At 34.7% G+C, this 20,646-nt stretch overlaps 1 protein-coding gene across 1 annotated transcript in view; it reads left to right on the forward strand.

Annotated features, from left to right (window-relative positions):
* Positions 1-2,223: 2,223 nt before the first annotated feature.
* Positions 2,224-20,646, forward strand: part of LOC149799352 (von Willebrand factor D and EGF domain-containing protein-like) — a 35,331-nt gene continuing 16,908 nt past the window's right edge. The window contains exons 1-8 of the mRNA XM_089958671.1: positions 2,224-2,315; positions 2,610-2,743; positions 8,690-8,755; positions 9,860-10,063; positions 18,114-18,275; positions 19,250-19,270; positions 19,759-19,918; positions 20,532-20,646. Coding sequence (XP_089814797.1) covers positions 8,701-8,755; positions 9,860-10,063; positions 18,114-18,275; positions 19,250-19,270; positions 19,759-19,918; positions 20,532-20,646 — 717 coding nt within the window. The 5' untranslated portion in view covers positions 2,224-2,315; positions 2,610-2,743; positions 8,690-8,700. The remainder of the gene's footprint in view (positions 2,316-2,609; positions 2,744-8,689; positions 8,756-9,859; positions 10,064-18,113; positions 18,276-19,249; positions 19,271-19,758; positions 19,919-20,531) is intronic.

The following is a 20,646-nucleotide window of genomic DNA, read 5'->3' on the forward strand; positions in this document are numbered from 1 at the left end:
ATCCTCATTCTTTTAGCATTTCCTAGTAAAACCATTGATTGGGTTTCTTGAAATCCCGTAAATGGTTCATTCAAACTGTATATAATAATAAACCCCGTAATAGTATCAGGGTTCATTCTAGTAAAATAAAATATCTCATGCTGCTAAACTATTTTTCTACTAACTAAAATCTACATGATCGGTAAAATATTCAAACAAGTCACGGACAGCAGCCTCTGATTGGTTTGAATGTCTATTGACGCTAAATTGTATGGAAACGTGATATAATAAAATATAAAAAAAACAATAAAGTCCCATTCCCATTCATCATTTCTAACTTGTTTCTCTTAAATTATCACACATCAAACACATACATGTGCCCCCACATTTTATATAATCTACTGAAATGTAATGCATCACCGTGAATTGTGTGTTTCATATAATCTACTGAAATTTAATGCATCACCGTGAATTGTGTTTTTTATATAATCTACTGAAATGTAATGCATCACGGTGAACTGTGTTTTATATAATCTACTGAAATGTAATGCATCACGGTGAAGTATGTGTTTTACATAATCTACTGAAATGTAATGCATCACAGTGAATTGTGTGTTTCATAGAATCTACTGAAATGTAATGCATCACCGTGAATTGTGTTTTTTATATAATCTACTGAAATGTAATGCATCACGGTGAAGTATGTGTTTTACATAATCTACTGAAATGTAATGCATCACAGTGAATTGTGTGTTTCATATAATCTACTGAAATGTAATGCATCACAGTGAATTGTGTGTTTCATATAATCTACTGAAATGTAATGCATCACCGTGAATTGTGTGTTTCATATAATCTGCTGAAATGTAATGCATCACCGTGAATTGTGTGTTTCATATAATCTGCTGAAATGTAATGCATCACGGTGAATTATGTGTTTTACATAATCTACTGAAATGTAATGCTTCACATGAGGGATGCTAGGAACGAAAGCCTCGTCTGTCAGTCATTTCTGTTTTGATAAACAACGATCTGTTTAGATATTAAGGTGGTTTAAATGGCTGTACTTACGAAACATGTATAACTATCTATAGTTCCGTTATCAATTGAACCGTAACTAACACAGCAACGAATCAGCGACGTTATATACTGATAAATAGGTGTCTCCCTTAGCTAGTGATTTGGATGAAGTGACCAAAAAATGGTATATTATATTATATCGAACCCCGGCCAGATCATACCAAAGACTTACAAAAATGGTACTAACAGCTGCCTCGCTAGGCGCTCATCATTGAGAGGTCAGTGTTAGGACTGGTCGGTCTAGTGTCGGGACTGGCTGGAATATGATGTTAAATGCCTGCATTATGATGCCAGAGTGCGAAACATCACCATAAACTGACACACTGCAGACATCGTAGCGATATGTCTGAGAAATTGTTAAAGCTAAGTTAAAAATCCAAATCACACAATATATTCACTTTCTTCTTTTTTAAGCGCAATGCAGCTTCAGAATCTGTTTAGTACCGGCATAATCTTGTTCAACGCCACTTCTTCTAAGAATGCATATAGCATTGTCTTCATGTAATTATTCTAGACTGTTCTGAATAACACTTATACCTGAACTTTTGAGTCAAGCGGAAACTTTAGATTTGCTCTGAACGAAAGATGTGAAACTACTTTTAGCTGTGCAAACCATTTAGGATATAGATATAAGGAGAACCAAAATAATATGAAGCATATAAAATATATATACTTGAATATATTTTAGGTACCCCGGGGTGCGTAACGATCTGTAGTGCCTGTTTTTACCTATCACTGCCCTCACCTATGCCCGAGTGCGTTCGAGTCTCGCGCTCGGCTAATGTGCGAAAGCTTGCTAGTAGTTTCTCTTGAGTCAGTGGTTCTTACCGGAGTTTTCCCGGCTTCTTCCTCAATGATTTATACTTGCCGCCGTATATAGCCTATCTTGAGCTGAGCAATGCCATTAAAGCCAAATAGCAACAACACATATTTTAAATGCATTCCTAGAAGGCTAATCCTAGACCTAATACCCCAAGGGAAGGTATACACGTTATTTTTTAAAAGAAATCTCAGCCTAATCAAGTCTTATATACCAAGAACACGTGTAATATTAGTATCAGGAAGGCAAAATATTTTTTTTTATAAAAAACTGAGAAGGAAAATTTCTTAATTTCGTAATCCATTGTTCAAAAGCCATTCACTACCTCTTTAAAAGCCATTCACTACCTCTCTCGCTCTTGCTATAATCCAAACACATTGCTGTACGCCAAGTGGAATTATTTACGTGACCAGAACATTTTCATCAATCAACTCAGGTCTGATTTTTATTCCTCATTTTATTTAATTAATTCATTAACAAAATAATTGTAGTAATGACATATATATATATATATATATATATATATATATATATATATATATATATATATATATATAAGTGTGTGTGTGTGAGTGTGTGTGTGTGTGTGTGCAAACAATTTTAATTTTATTACTTCTGATACTAATCCATCAATAACAACAACAACAACTAATAATAATAATAATAATAATTATATTCATATTATTCTTATTGTTAATATTCAACTATTGCTCATGTATGTTTTCCTCAGATCTTCTCTTCTACCTCTCCTCTGCTATGGAACCGTGGTGGCTCTGTTGGTAGAACGTCTGGCTCGGAACCCAACTGTCTCGGGTTCTATCCCCACCCAGGCCATCAGGCTGTCTGGATGTGCCATTGGGGAAGGTGCTGAAAATTGGTTAAAACCAAGAAAAGAAAACAAGATATCATTATTTTCTTCAATCTTTTCTTCGTTCATACTAAATGACTGCAATGCAATCGCATAAGTGGCTGTCATCACAGAAGCAATTGAAGACATATTAAAACTGTTTTGCTAATAATAGCTGTAGCATGAATTAAATTAGCATTATCGAGGGTCTAAAATGTTTGCTTTTACACATCCTTAGCATCTCACCTCTGTTCGTATTGGTCCTAATCCTGGATCGGCCGAGGTGGATATATGCGAGAGGATGCCAGTAGCTTCCCGTGGATCGGGTTATTTTTTTACCCCAGTGTCCTGAAATATACTAGCCATCTATCATGTGCAAAAAAATGTATATAAACTCACAAAATCAAACCATCCAAACCTAGTTAATCAACAATAAAGTCTTCCAAAGTATATTTTCAATGTAACATGTGCATTTATGTTCCAAGTTTAAGACACGGGAACGCCTATCTTTTAAAAAAAATATTTCGATCCGGTTTGTCATTTCCTTGCATTCTCAAATTTTTTATTCGCGGAACCTCCCACAAGTAGTCTCGGAATACATTGAGAATAAATATTAAAATGGAGCATCAAGGCGGAGGGCCAAACCTTTCTACCCTGGCGGCAGGGATTGCAATCGCGCGTTGTTATGTGAAGACGCTGGCGTGCCTGGGAAACGGTTTTCAAACACTCGCGTGTAGGCACTCCGGTGGATATCACCAACTGTTTGCAGGAATATTTATGTGCGCAAGTAGCCATTTCTGGCCGAATATTAAACCACCGCCCTGCAACCTCATTCCAAGATGTAACCTCAAACAATGATAGTGGTTGGGTGCCCTCCAATCCCACAAGTTTGGTATCGTAGCCGAGAGTGTTTGTTTGTAATCGGTAGCGTAAACGGCTTGCAAGCTGTGTGGGCACATTTATCCGTTTCTAACTAAAAAAAATGGGAACAATTGCATGCGTAAGCCGAGTGAATTATGACAAAAAATTATCGTGACCCTGGTGTGAGCCAGGGGTACTCTTATTTATGCGCGTTTCGTAACAGTGTTTTAAAAAAAAATGTTTGACAAAATGATAACAATTAAATATAAACTGATATCATGGAAATATAAATGCTGAACGTGGTATAAATTAAGAGAATATATGGAAACTGAAAATCAAACAGTTCATTATCGAGATAAAGGAAACGATCGTTATCGAGAACATTTTGGTGTTAACCTGACCGTGCACAATGGAGCTCCTTATAAGTTGAAGAGTTTGAAGCGAGGTGCTCGGGATGGGGGCGATAAAAAGGATGATTCAAATATACCACATTTTACAAAGTGTTTGATATATTTTGTGGGTTTTATTTGAAATTTGTGTCCCCATAATTTCACAATTGATTTCCAATGCTTCCTTAATGATATACAAACAGGTAAAAAAAATTAACTTTTCTTCGAAATCTCGATTTAATTATTGTATCTATTTTATTAAATTGACTTAAAATTTTCGATTTACCGACCATTATGGTGTTCAGTCCAATAGCACAAGTACGATTAAGTGTAGCAATAAATATTCTGAAGATTACCATCCAAGTTTAATTTTAGCAATACTGTGGGTGAAGTTATAAAGACCTTTAGAAATGACAGTAGTGCTCTTGAAATGTTGAGACAAGGTCGTTATGACACATAATATCCACTTATGTATGAGCCTGTAATTTTCCTCATTAATATATACTCATTTTATCTTGAACTCATAACTGACTTGGTGTTTTTTTAAACATATAATTTACATCCCAGGATATCCACGTAATGAATACGCGCAAGATATACCTCAGCACTCTTAACTGTATCAATGGAATAAAATTGTAAAAATAATTTTACATACCTTAGAAGTCTATTAAAGTTTTCTTTTGATCATATAAATGCATGTGAGGTATGTATGTATGCATGCATGTATGTATGTATGTATGTATGTATGATAGTATGTATGTATGCATGTATGTATGTATGTGTGTGTGTATATGTGTGTGCATATGTATGTATATATATATGTATGTATGTATGTATGTATGTATGTATGTAAGTATCTATGTGTGTGTGTATATGTGTGTGCCTGTATGTATGTATCTATGTGTGTGTGTATATATGTGTGTGTATGTATGTATGTATGTATGTATGTATGTATGTATGCATGTATGTATATATGTATGTATGGTTTTTTTGTGGGGTTTAACGCCATTTTTCAGCACACGATAGGCTATACATGGCGGCCAGTATTAATGGTGGAGAAAGAACCCGGGAAAACCCTGGAAAGAACCACCGACCCTCGACAAGCTACTGGCAAGCTTTCTCACATACCCACATTGGCTGAATCTTAGACTCGAACCGCCGCAGACAGAGGTGAGATGGCAGTGATCCGTAACGAAGAGCGCTTTAGACCACTCATGTATGTATGTATGTATGTATGTATGTATGTATGTATGTATGTATGTATGTATGTATGTATCTATGTGTGTGTGTACATGTGTGTATGTATGCATGTATGTATGTATGTATGTATGTATGCATGCATGTATGTATGTATGTATGTATGCATGTATGCATGTATGTATGTATGTATGTATGCATGTATGTATGTATGTATCTATGTGTGTGTATGTGTGTGTGTGTATGTATGTATGTATGTATGTATGTATGTATGTATGTATGTATACATGCATGCATGCATGCATGCATGCATGTATGTATGTATGTATGTATGTATGTGTGTGTGTGTGTGTGGTTATGTATGTATGTATGTGTGTGTATATGTATGTATGTATGTATGTTATGTATGTATGACTGACTGAATTCAGTCAGTCAGTCAGTCAGTCATACATACATACATAAATACATACATACTTGACCAGTGAATGCACTTAACGTAGACAGACATAGAATTGAATTTTTTATATTATGCTAAATGCAATTACGCATGCTTGCTACACAGAGCATAATGTCCGTTGCATGGTGTATCTTTCAGCAGAGTCAGAAGAGTTTTAATGGACGGATGACGCGTCCTTATTTATCTGATTTTACTTTACAAATGTTATCCTCACATTAGTAGTATTATTCCGCTACGTTGCCTGAACTCCAGTCCATAAATGAAAACGGGCTGATCTGGACAAATTTACGGTACCTTTCAGAAACATTGCCTATTTACTACTATTCCAAGCGCGAATGAACAAGTACACTAGACGGGTCTTTATGCTGTATTTAGTACCGATATTGTCTCATTTACAATAACTTCTTGGAAGAGTGAGTCTAACTTCGTCATCAGGTAAATGTTCGCGAATGTTTTGAATAACTCATGTTCCTGCTTCTGAATCTAACGGATACTTACTCTTTTTTTTGTTGAACGGTATGGAATTAATCATGTCAGTGTAAATAATTCAGGCTATTGCGATGTACAAATAAAAAACAATAAAAGTGAACATCAGCCCTTGAGCTGTTTTGTGCAACTGCCAAAATCTCTCTCTCTCTCTCTCTCTCTCTCTCTCTCTCTCTCTCTCTCTCTCTCTCACACACACACACACACACACACACACAAATAAAATTTTACCCCCCACATTGTTTTCAGGGTGTGTATGTACAACAGTTATAACGATAGATCCATAAATGCATATACTGATATACTGATCACGGCATACATACAAATTGGTATATATACGTTTTCAATAACTTCCAAGAAGGTAAATTTTAGAACACAATAAAGATGCTATACAGACCATTACAACGCAGAATTAGGACCTACATACTAAGAAGTCGTTTAATATTAGCATGAGGAATGTTTTGTCAAAATACAATTAATTCAATTCAGGAAGGAATATTTCTAAACTTTGTCATCGATGGTATAAACATCACCTCGTTATTCATTCACTTCAAAAATGCTCACATACGTTACTTGTACAACAGGAATAATTAATTAGATAAGCAGAACATTTCAAAGGAATATATGAGGTCAGATTATACGCTTTTAATGAATGAATGAATACATGGGCGAATCAACGAACGAAGAACAAACGAATGAATGAATAAATGAGTGAATGAATGAATGAATGAATCAACGAATGAATCAACGAATGAATGAATGAATGAATGAATGAATGAATTACACCAGTCACCATTTGAATACTAATATATTTATTAAGTTCATTGTAATTTTTCATAATCAAATGTTCCTCGGGTTAATATTCCTAACTTCTTTCTTTCTTTCTTTCTTTCTTTCTTGTTCTTCTTCTTCTTGTTCTTCTTCTTGGAAGCTCGAGGTCCCCTTGTTGGTATAGAATCCAACTCATAGCATAAAGGTCTCGGGTTCAGTACCAGCCCAGGAGTTGGGTTCTTTGGTGTGTCGTTGGGCCTACGGGCCTGATATTCAATAATGTGCTAAAAGTGATATTAGAATCAACAAAAGGAAACAGTACCTATTACTTGCCTTCAATATTTTCTTCGTTCTTACTTAACTATTTACCAAACCAACGGCTTCATTAGCTGAACTTATAGTTAGTATAGAAGAAATAAACATGCGTATAGCTGTTAATAATGTTCTAGAGACAGTAGCTGTAGGTTGCATGATGTTATTGTTGGCCTTGTTGAATTAAAAATATGCAAATCGTGTCTAAATATATTTTAATTTTAGCATATGCATTTTATGACCTGCTTATGATAAGGCTACAATCATTTTACATTTGCAGAAAAAAGTAAAAACTAATTTCATACAAAGATTACAATATTTGTTTACACAATTGCAAGAAAAAGAGAGGCATGTTGTATTTTTTTTATCCGATTTTTCAGACCATTCATCCGTTATATAGACACATTCCGTTTACCGTTGTTTATCTTTTCATGGGTGATCTATAAGGTTCAAAATGCTATACTCGTGTAACTTCTCACAAGTCATCCATGACAATATAGGGAATATATATTATTATGGGATTTTAGATAAATACCTTGTCCTAAAAACTAAACAAATAGTCCAGAAAGACTGGATTAGTCAGCAATATTAAACCGAGTCGCAATATCCGACACCAATCCGACCAATCCTAAAACTGACCGCTCCGGTGGTCTAATTGTTAGAGCGTCCGCCTCGGATGAGGGAGGACCTAGGTTCGATCCCCGGCCGAGTCATACCAGAGACTAACGAAAACGGTACTAACAGCTGCCTTGCTTGGCGTTCAGCATTAAGAGGTTAGTGTTAGGACTGGTCGGCCTGGTTTCAGGATAATGAGACTGGGTGGGACATCATGCTACATGTCTGCGGCATGATGCCCCACTTCTAGACATCACCATAAACTGCCACATTGCAGATATCGTAACCGCTCCGGTGGCCTAGTGGTTAGAACATCCGCCTCCGATGCGGGACGTCGTGGGTTCGATCCCCGGCCGAGACATACCAAAGACTTACAAAAATGGTACTAACAGCTGCCTCGCTCGGCGCTCAACATTAAGAGGTTAGTGTTATGGCTGGTCGGTCTGGTGTCAGGATAATGTGACTGGGTGGGACATCATGCTACATGTCTGCTATAAACTGCCACACTGCAGACATCGTAGCGATATGACTGAAAAATTGTTAAAGCTACGTTAAAAATCCAAATCACACACACACACGCACATGCAGATATCGTAGTGATATGACTGAAAAAGTGTTAAAGCTGCGTTCAAAATCAAACTTACATCACAACACAGTCCAAAAGATAACCTCTTAATGCTCAGTACCAAGCGAGTTAGCTACTAGTATCATTTTATTAAGAATTTGATATGACTCGGCCAGGGATCGAACCGTCGATCTCCCGCATCAAACCAATTAGGCCACCGGAGGTTCATCGTCATTGTCTATTCATTGGGGTTCATTTTTATTGACAATCTTATATTTTACTTTGCGTAATTATTTCCACTTTTTTGCAGTTGACAGAGAGATGAAGATTATTTTGGTGTTTATTTTGATCAAGGCTGACTTGTTGTTGGTTACGGGTATGTACTTGTTGAGAGAGAGGGGTGACCTGTATAATGCTTTAGAAATCGCAAAACGTTGACATTTGTATTGAGAAGGAAACAAATTCGAACCCAGATCATACAATATTGGATTTCGGTTTATTCTTCAAAGAGCTGTCTATCTGGAAACAAATGTAACAGACACTTTTATCGGGTGTATACAATGATATTTGTGTGGTATTTGTTGTTTGTACATTTGTCCCATTTTTGGACACGATCATTTGTTGTTCATTTATCTCACTGTCTCAGGTTCTTACTTATTTTAAGTGAATCATTGTATAAAATCATGTTAATTTATTGCGACCGCTATCCATTAAAATGTCGTAGTAATTGTAGGGGAAGGGTTTATTCTAAGTTTTGGAGATTTGTAGCCCGACCCCTTTTGTTAACATTAATAGCAATATAATATTTTTAAACCAATATTCACAGTAAAATGAACAGTTTATAATGGAACAGTTGCATCTTTAATACTTTAGTATAAATGCTATCTTAAGTTTACTCTGTCATTAAAGAAACATGACGTACACGAATTATATAGTTCTCACATATCATGGTAATCTGCTTTGTCATTTGTACAAAAAATATGGACACTGCTAAGTATATGTTGTTTTAAATCACATACTGCCAGATGTACAGTTTCATTGTTTTGGATGGAGCGACTGTGTTAGACTTAAGACGAATTTCGACTACATTTCAAGTCCCATATGGTTGATGATTTATTAAATTTTTTGTTGAGGTCGTAGGTGGAGATATGGCCGTTCTATTGTTGTACCTACGCAACCTATAATTCGATTTCGTCTAGAACACGTACTTGAATAGTGGGTCGACCATTCAATGTCTACTCGCTCTTTCAGCTCAAAGAGTACGCCAGAAAGAAATCTTGACTATCGAAATCATATAGGAAAACGTAGCTAGAACTGGATGTTCAATGAGTGAGAATAATTATATTATATTGACAGTAAACTAGTATTCTTTGCCAATCTCGATATTGTGAGTCGACATGATATAGTTCTTGGTAATTAAGACGGACATCATACTTAGAATTCGTTAAATATCCTGTATTTTTTATGTTTCCGTTTACAGGACAAGACTGTACCGGAACGTATGACACACTTCCGGATTTAGAGCGTCGCGCTAGAAATTACGTTCTAGCGGATAATGAGGGTTATGTGTCTGATGCCCTACTGGAATCTAAATGGTATAAAGTCAACCAGTACAACATGCCAACCAATTACTCAAACTTAGATGTCGGTATGTGTGGGACCTACTTCCCAATATGGATGAATGGTACGTTTAATTATGATTATAAATGAAACTTATATAAAGCAGTTATTGTTTATTTTATAAGAGTACAACCAGTAACAAATGATCGTGAAAAGCCCGTTTCTTCTCTTTAAATCTTTGCTAGAAATGTATTAATACCAACTCTGAGTTAGGTTGGTTGACAAGTACTGTACAGCTCATTGGCTTATTGGGTTACACAGGCAATATGATTACTCCATTTGTGAGATGTATTTCTGACCTATAAGAACCGACACATTATTCGTTGTAAAGGTTTGTCCACGCTGCGCCATTCTATGTCGATTTATTTTATCAAATCCGTAAATCGCAAATTAAATGGTTATTAATATGGTTGCAACGCAGTATTACTAGTGCGATAGTCCTTACATATTCAGGCACTGACCTACTTGTAGCTGCATTTAATGCATTAATTGGCATAGTCTTGAAGTATATGATTCTTGTCTTAACAGTTAAGAAACTTCCAACAATTTTAGCCGGTGTGTTAATAAACTATTATATCAGTGCATCACAAACTCGCGCATGCGGTTCATTTTTCGTGGCGCTAAACTCTTTGACCTTTTTAATAAGGAAGAGGTACTGCGTATAGTTTATCCAATCAACGATAAACCTTGTAAAGTTTTTCCTCCAACACTGCCAAAGCAAATACTAAATAAAAAACGTGTATTAATCATGATTAGGATAAAGATGCTTAGCTTTCTCTTGATAAAGATCTAAGTTACAAAAATATCTTAGCCGTGGTTAAAATGTCGTTGACCTTGTTGGTGGTTTGGTCAGTTGCCTCTTTGTAGTCTGTTTGCTACTTTGCAATATAATATTTACAAAATATTTTTAGCCTGTAGTTTCATATCCCATAACACTCCTACACAAGAACAGACAATAACACCATCGGTTTTCTTTAATGTAAAGTGGTATTTCCCAAGAAAATATTCTTTATTATATATTTAATAATTTTCTACCCTATAAAGAACCAGAATTTTACTATCATTTCCTACAAGTAGGATATTGTTGCCATCGTTTTTTATATATATATTTTTTTATTTTGTATTATCATGCTCTTAAACAAGGCTGGAGCTACTTGATCCTTGAATTTGTCTGGATATAATAGCAGCGCCCATTGCAATGCAATGGCAATATAACCGCAAATAAATTATCTGAAAGGTTGCGACAATGGTTTAGTTAATGCAACAATGAAAAACAGTCATTCATTTTTTAACATTCATATTGTTAGTTGTTGGGGAGCTACCCCCACCTGTTCTAGTGCTTGTGTTATCGTCATGCAGGAGATGATCGACCACGGCCTTATTGCCCAGATCGAGTAATTAATAAGGTAAAATATTAAATTAATGGATGGAGTAACAGATATCTGGGTAAATACATAGACTTGAACAACACGAGCCCTCGTCTGTAAAATATAAATATTTAATAAATTACACAAATAAAATTAAATTAACATGATATTTAGCTCTTACACTTTCTATAGAATTACACAATTTATGCGAAATGCAATTATCCATTTTGCATACCGATAAAACAAATAAACAAATTTCATCATACTATCGAGTGATTGATCGTACTCATAATTCTCTCTCTCTCTCTCTCTCTCTCTCTCTCTCTCGTAGCCTTTTCTGGTCATCAAGCGTAACTTTGCTCTCTGTGGTCTTTTTTCCCACTAAATGTGGCAGGTATGGATCTATTTTCTTTCAAACAAATAACATACAAAATCAATATTTCTCAGGTTTTTCTTCTCCTGGGATCAAACAAGATTCCCAGTCTTTTTACATCAGATATCGTCTTATCGTTATTCAACATAACTAAGACATGGCCAGCTTGCAACCTGATCTGATAAACATTCCTATTCACGTGAATATGTGTCGTTTCTAGTGGTGACTTCCATTCTTAACTGGAACTATGACATAACCATACCTTTTTTTATTACTATTACGCGACAGTGTGGGCTATGAATTACCACCCGAAAAAAAATCAGTTGACGCAAGTCGATTTTCTGGGTATAAAGAATTCACAACTTCATTACACAAATGAATTAATGAGCGGTTAAGTGATAAAGACATGGATAAATAATTTCTTAGCATGCATGTGAAATTTATTTAACGAGATAACTAACTTATTTATTTTTCACAGAGTCCTTAGACTTTTCCTAGGCAGAAAACCTGGACTGGCTAATTTCTCGAGTAGGATTACTTAATCATTTGGATTTCGTCCGGGAACATACACACCCTCGTTTAGGTTACGCAATCAGGAGCAACATTCTCCAGCGGCACAAACTGGAAAATATCATGTTATGACACCTATTTCATAAGGCCCAAGATTTCCCAAAATTTGTCCCTGGCTTGTCTAAACCCTGTCAGTGCCTACACGTCATCCTACATTGTATTACGATTATATGATCTTAAAATAAGTAATAAAAACGGCGAGAAGCAACAAGCATTGCAAAAGTCCACAAATATTTTTTTCTCCCTTTAATGCAAAGTAAACGTGCAAAAAAGGAACTTAAGGTATTGCGTATTAAATTCCAAATAATCCTAGAACTGCAGAGACATGCCTAATAATTAAAATTCTGAATAAACTTTAGTGGAAAACCAAATTAAATCCAACGCTGAAGGTGTTGATGTGCCTTTGGTTGGCTCAGTAATGCTGATATTTAAAACATTTTGTTGGATTGCAATAGTACGATCCAAACTTAAAATCCTTTTTTGAAATTTTATTATGAATTCAAGTCTATATTTCCAATGATGTTATTTTTAAGAGTACTTTGTATTTCCAGAGTAGAATCAGTTGAATTAAATACTTTTGAATACATACAATTTTATCGCAAATGAATTTCTGGACACAATAATAAAACTGATTATGATAAGATCTTAAAGTATGAAAAATTAATTTTGTTCCAGCAACGAAATTATATAGTCCTCTATCTGACCTCAGGTCACAATTAGCCTTTCCTATTAAAAAAAAGTAATCAATGCCTAATTACAAATAACCTTCTAGAAGGCTCTTACTGTTTACAAAATAAAACCGTTTTTTACAATTAGAAGTACATTACTAAAAGTATAGCATTAAATATGTAGTTAACAACATTTACACCCGGATATTCATGGGGAACGTGCACAGTTCTAGACTCAGATTGAGATCAACGTGTCTACTAAAAAAACAAAATCAATAATTTAGGTTAGGTAGAAATGAAATTGATGTCGGACAAGATCACGTTCAACATAGAATGTCACATTATCAATAACATATAATGCAAAATATAACAAAATAACAAAAATATGTATATTAAATATACATAACATCTGACATATTTATCGGTCCGTTTACTAAATAGGTCCAATTAAAAGCCAATCACACCCAAACAAACCATACTACATCCTTCCGAGGCAGAAATGTACTACAAGCCTAGTCCATACGCCAATCCTAATGGTTACGTGGCACGCTGACCCCAGGACAATATTTTGCATCGTTAAAAGTGTTATAGCCGAAAGGTTTGTGGAAGACAAGAACCCGTCTTGAAATTGCGTCCCAATACATTACCTTAAGGTACAACCCACTGACGGATGTTCAATATTGATAAAGTTCATGAGGTTCCCACATAATGATTTTTAAACTGAAAATATTATGATTATCTCAAAGTACTGGGTATATAGCAAACATATATTTATTATGTAATCAAGTTTAGTTGCCCAATTCATGATCCGACATTTCGCTTCTCGTTTAGATACTGATTTTCTGATGCTGACAAGTCATGATCTTGCAATCAAGACAGCAATACGTTAATCATAATATTTCTCAATCATGCGACAGAGAATTATAGCTCTTTTGCAAACCTTACCTTTATTATCTCAGTCTGGTTGTCTCAGACAGGTCGTGTCAGTTATGGTGTCCACGCGCTAGAAACTACTTTTGAGCAGAAAAAGCCCGTTGTCTTCTGCTGTACCTGACGGAGTTGTTATAAAATCAAACAACAACAGCAACACAAGATACATAACAAAACGACCTTTACACATAAAGCAACTTAAGGTCTTTCCAACTTTGATAACACACCATGCAAAACATTTTAAGAGATACAGACACACACATGCACACGAAGTTGAATTAATTGGTAATATGCTAGAAACTATACATAGCATGGCAAATTTTATCTTTTCTGTGACTTAGTAAATTTGCATGTCAGCGTCATTAAATGTTGCTAAAAGTATCGAATTCTTCAAACTTTATCGAACACTTCCAACCCGCCACAGTTGAATTAAACATTGTAAACAAACCAAAATTCTCCATTTATCAATCAGAATGGGTTTTTCTTTAGTCCACACGCTATTCCACAATATTTCCATGCAGCGTATCACTGTAACAATGATAGCATCACTTGCCATATTTTCAAGACAGAAAATGTCCAAGAATATCAAATTTTAAATGTCCTCATGATCGTTACACGCTTCGTTAGACTGATCTGTGTACTTTACCGTACTGTTGCTTACCATATAACTTTTTCTAAATTTGAATTGATGAAAGGTAAAAGTTATCCGCATAAAATATGAATTTTTCATTGTTATGTTTAGATGATATCAAGCAATTAAATGTAATAATAAACTAGTAATATCAAACGATTTTATGTTGCTATTTTCTCATGCATAGACCTGGTGTACTTAGAGTCGACTGGGCACCCCACTGCCCACATTAATATAATCGTATTAATTCGCTTTTACTTAACGATTATAAGTTTAGTTTTCTCTTGAAAATTTGATTCTTTTAAAGATCCGTCTTAATAGCTAGATTCTACTTAGATAAGTATTCAGATTTTCATCAAAAGAGTGCAAAACTTGATGACCATTTTACAGAGTGAGAGGCAATACTAGTACCTGATGAATATTGCGTTTTGAATCTGCTAACTTTTTTGTGCAAAAGTGCAGGTTTGTTTTAATTTACATGGAGAAATTGCATGACAAAAAATAATTTATGTCGGTTTTTGTAACGAGACTTGTAAATCCCAGTCATGGGGTTACATTATAATGTCTCTCCCCTCGGTAGGACATTGACTAGGATTTCCTTGTCTCGGTCCAAACCCCAACATAGATTATATTAGTCTCGATAAGTCATTTTGTCTGCAATGCCACCAATAGCTATACTGATAATAATACCAGCATGAATTTATTTAAAACAGAAGTAGTAATTATAGGTCAGTAATGAGCACAATGAATAAAATGATTTAGATTAAAATGGTGGCTTTAAACAGAATGTGATTTTATCTGCCTGTGGGTGTTGTTGTGAATACGTTTTGGTTTATTCCGCTTGCTTTCAGTGTTTTAAGGTGTCCTGACCAGTATGTTTGAACTACGTCCCTGGTTTCAGAACTTCAGTTCTGGTTTTGATCAATTGCTGATATTGCTCTTTCACTTAAACTTCGGCCGGAGAAACAGAAGTGTTTAGCAAGTTGATTTTTATCCCTCTTCTTTGTGATCTAGGAAGCTTTGTACTGCTGTTCCGTCTCTACGTCAATATTGAAGCCGCATACCTTTCATGTGATGAGATAAATTACATTATCTGTGTCTGCATGTTCTGATTGGGCCATGTATGTTGAATTAGTCTTTTGTCGCTGTGATATAAAATGTGCTGGCACATGCGTTTGGCATACATTGACAAGTTGAGCACCTTTAATCACCACATGGTCAGGTGTGCCAGTAATTAATGACTTGCGATTGGCGTAAACTTGCTGTACTATTTCATGGGATCATTTATATCTGTGGTTGACTAATACATGTTTGTTTGGATGATTTTCGTAAGTGTCTCACAAGCTTTCATTTTGAGCCATTGTTCCTGGATGATTTGACCTGCAATGGGGTTGCCTGTATCATTGGCGAAGACAAATGGCATTACGTCAACAGGATACATTTATCTATGTTATAGCGAGTCAGTTTGTTTACTTGCTTTGCCGTTTGTGTTGTTTCATCAACATTCAGACAACTCTTCAGACCTTTATTTGAAATGTTTCATGATCAGAGCAATTTCTGTGCATCATCGATGGCAGGCTTAACGTCATGTTCTGAATGTTATATTTTGAATGACAGCATGAGATAAGATAATGCAGTTTATCATTTGGCTTTATTTTGCTGTCCTGTGAAATTTGTTCTGTACTAGTATATTGCTGTGTCCTGAAAAGCGTGGCTTGAATTGGAAACGTCTACCGAGCCTACTATTCAATGATGGAAATTGTTTGCTTTTGATATGAAGACATCACAAATGTATGCTCTATGTTGCCGATTCATTTATTTAAGAGTTTAACTTTGTTTTGTGTTTTTGTTTATCGTGGTATAAGCTGTCAGTTGCCGACTCACACAGTAATAATTCACTTGCTTTGCGTTTAATGAAATAATCTATGTCCTGAAATATGATCCTAATTTTTGGTCTCATCTTGATATTATCTTTTGGGCCAACTAATGACGGCAATTATAAGTCTCCCAGGTGTTTTTGTTATTGTGGAATTGTCATTTTGGTTTGCAGGTCTAAGCGTTTGATTTTGTACACGTCATTGGAATAGTTTGGGCATAGTCTAGTATTGGATTATGACTTAGATTTTGGTAGATCCTGGCGTAACTTAATTGTTTATATGTTTCATATATTTAGTCTTACCTATTCATAACAATTACAGTGTATTTTATGTACCAAAATATATGCAAAATGGTTTAGCAACATTTTGTTTAAATGAAAATTTACGTTTTAGGTTACTTCCCAGGTACTTTCCTGTGAAATATATTCATATAATTTAAACAGGATCCCAACGAAAAAGATATATATACACTGAGCTAACTGAAATATTCTACATAACAAAAGGTTAATACGTGTCAGTTTATCTTCATTCAATGGACAGCAGATATATTTAGGTACGGAAATCTCTTTATGACCCAAATTTAGTTATATTGGGAATTCATAATCAAGTTTGACGCTATTAGAATTTTCACCAGCGCAGTCAGTTCCCATGATTGAAGATTTTTGTTGGAGGTTTCCCCCTTATTATGATTCTGCTGAGATATTACTTAAAATTCATTTTACACACAGCAATTGCAGCAACTTTGAGATATTAATTTAAGGTAGGTGTTGCAACATGATTTAATATCTTTTATCTGTCTTTTATTTATATATTTGTTTGGTTTCATTTTTATTGCTTTTTATATGTTACTTATATAGAGGCTTTGACCAACCGAAAAAGTCAGTCAAACATAGAAATGAAATGTAATGAAGTACTTGGATGTGGATCATTCAAAATCACACTCGTTTCTTCAACAGCATACGATATAACGGAGTCATACAGACAGCATTACTAACGTGAGAATCAAGCAACAACTCGCGGCTGGCTTGATCCTATGTTTATCCTATTTCCACGTACCTAAGACAACACTCCTTGGAGGATTCTTAAACGAGCAAATGCTACACGTATTTCGTTTAATCAATTAACGACCATGCATTCAGTTGACTTTATTTCATACCTGCATCCTTGTAATCGCTTCACGATTGTATTATTTATCCGTACTTCTAAATATGTGATTGCTAATTTTGTCACGTACAATAAAACAAAACACTAACATGAATACACTTAGTTAATGCTATCTCGAATAAATTAGGACATCACGAGAATCCCATATGTTAAGAAATTAGGAAGTGTCCATTTTATTATAAACTCCATGCAACCATAAAGATGCGTGAATACACTGCAGCATGCTATTCATTCCTTGTCATCGGCTAATTCCTCGGCTTGCAAAAGATCTACCCAGCACCACCTGCCCATAATCAAACCAACAATCACTGAAAGATAGTAAATCTATGAAAGAAAACGTAGATGCAGAAGGCATATTTCATGTGTTGCAATACGTACAAGAATAGTAAAAGTATGGAATACATTTCGATTTATTAAAGCAATTGTTTTGTTACATTTATGCAATATTTTAATGAAAGCAAATGTTTTAAGCAAACTAATAGCAATATGTCTTTAGGGCATTTATGTTGGGATATAATTTTATTTTATTTTAAGGTTCAATACCAAGCTCAAGTGACGGAAGAGTTACTCGCAATGCCTGCATAATTTCATTTTTCGAAGTGTGCAACCCAGTAAAGACAATAGAAGTTGTAAATTGTAACACGTTCATGCTGTACAAGCTTGGACCAACGGTTCAATCAAGCGGATATTGCTTTGGTAAGGGATTTTGTTTTACTCTTTGTGCAATGATTGCATTATTCATTTCAATTGTCATACCGTTTGCCTCGTCATTAATTTTGTATTGCTCATATAATTAGGATTACAGTTTGGAATACGCAACCTTCACGATAATGCACAAAATATTCATAATAGTCTTGTAAAAAATAGTCATATTTCGTTAGCAGTATTTCATCAATTGTTGGTGCAATTGCAATTTTTTTCTTACATATTTATTCGATAATACCTGTTTGGTCTTTTGTGATAATGAATCATATCGTACGATGTTTAATTTTTCAATTTAGTTGTTGTGTTGTTATGTTGGGTTTAACACCATCTTCAGCACATAACCAATTATACATGGTGGCCAGTATAACTGAAGAAGAATAAAACTCTAGAAAACCTCGGTAAGAACCACCAATTGAAGGGAAGCTACTGGCAAGATTTCTCACATACTCACATTGGCCGAGCCCGGGACTCGAACCCATGCGGACGGAGTTGACTATTCGGTAAAAGCTAGCGCTTTACACCACTTGGCCACCCAAGGACCTGCTGATATTCGTAGTACGTAGACTATAATAATAAACCAATCAATCTTCATCCGCCAAGTACGGATCAGTGACTTTTGTACGCATATGTTTTGTTTCACAAGTATCTTGTAACATTTCTTCAACCCAATGACAATCACGATGTGCAAATAATTGCATTTGTGAAATAAGAACGCTTTTTATGCTGTACAGAACTGTACATATATGACTTATTTCAATATTTTGCGGACTTCTTAATGAACATGGTGTATCCATTCTACGCTTTCCGTTTTCATTACATTTACATCCTGTGTTTTTAATGTATTGTCGGAATACTTGTTATGAATAATACCTTTGACTCATACATCTTACACAAGGTAATGGATACAAGAAAACATCTAGAACCCTTCCTCTGCCGAATCTACAATATTTTCATTTATGTTCCAGATTCAGTCAAGACAGAGCCTGGTGAGTTATTTCCTATTGCTTGTAATACCAACTATAGACAATATGTACAACAAATCGGACATCCGTTTCAAACAGTTTATAGAGTTTATTCCAAGGAAATAAAGTCATGAGTTAGAAGGAATCACTGCTTTATAAATCGCTCTTACAAATAAATAAATAAACAATAAATACATAAATAACAAATAAAAAATAAAAAATAAAAAATAAATAAATACAAAAATATGACAGAAAGTGAAATCATTAAACTTTAGAGGAGAATGTTTAATAATATCAAGCGAATGTTATAATTCCGAACAAAAATCATCGCCATACAGGTTGTCGCGTACAGGCAAGGCGATATGAGCATGGTGATCCGTGTTCGAGTATACATAAAGTACAAATGAAAAATTCTCTAACATGTAAGATCATATATATATATATATATATATATATATATATATATATATATATATATATATATATATATATATATATGTGTGGTTTTTCAGCACCTGGACCAGACCCACCTGACTCTGCAACTGTTCGGCCAGAACTCTACTTTACAAATGAAACAAGCCCAGTTGGGACGCTATTTCGAAAACCTCGCTTACGGTTCTGGTGTGATTTTCAAGCAAATCAAAAGGATAAACTCTTCTATTCGATAGCCTGGTAATTATTGGTGAAATATATACCAACAAATATTTAAAAATAAAACTATAAATGACAATGTTTGGATCCATAGCGGTGATTCCACTCTCTACAACGTTTGATTACCGACAAAATATAGTGTAGAAGAACATATAAAAGTATAGCGTGTAATGCAAATGTGTGGACAGCACAAGTGACAAATTGTGACTTTTAAGACTCATTCAACTTAAGATGCATTCGATAGTCCCATAAACAAACATCTTGAAATTTCTTGTATCTATTTCTATATGATGTGTGTATGTATATATATATATATATATATATATATATATATATATATATATATATATATATATATATATATGAGAGAGAATAATAATATTACTAAAGTTGTTTCCTATTTTGATAATTATGCATACATAATGAGGTATGCGTGAAAAGATGGATTCAGAAAATGAAAGTATATTTGAAGGTATGCATGAGTAATATTTGTTTGAATTTTTGAGTCTTGAATGGAATGCTAAATCAACGCCTTTATGGATGATACTTTATTGTGCCTATAGCTATTCGTCTTTTACCAGGATATATGAATGATGTAATCTTTTATAAGTCTAATTTACTTGTAATTTAACAGGTACATCAACGACGTTTTCTTTAAACAAGAAGGTCCTGAACTTTATACTTCGAGAGATAAAACAAATTTGCACGAAGACGAATTAATTGCACGTAATTACCAACTGGACATAACA

The sequence above is a fragment of the Sinohyriopsis cumingii genome, chromosome 5 (assembly GCF_028554795.1).
Source record: "Sinohyriopsis cumingii isolate HCF-2022 chromosome 5, ASM2855479v2, whole genome shotgun sequence".
NCBI lineage: Eukaryota > Metazoa > Mollusca > Bivalvia > Unionida > Unionidae > Sinohyriopsis > Sinohyriopsis cumingii.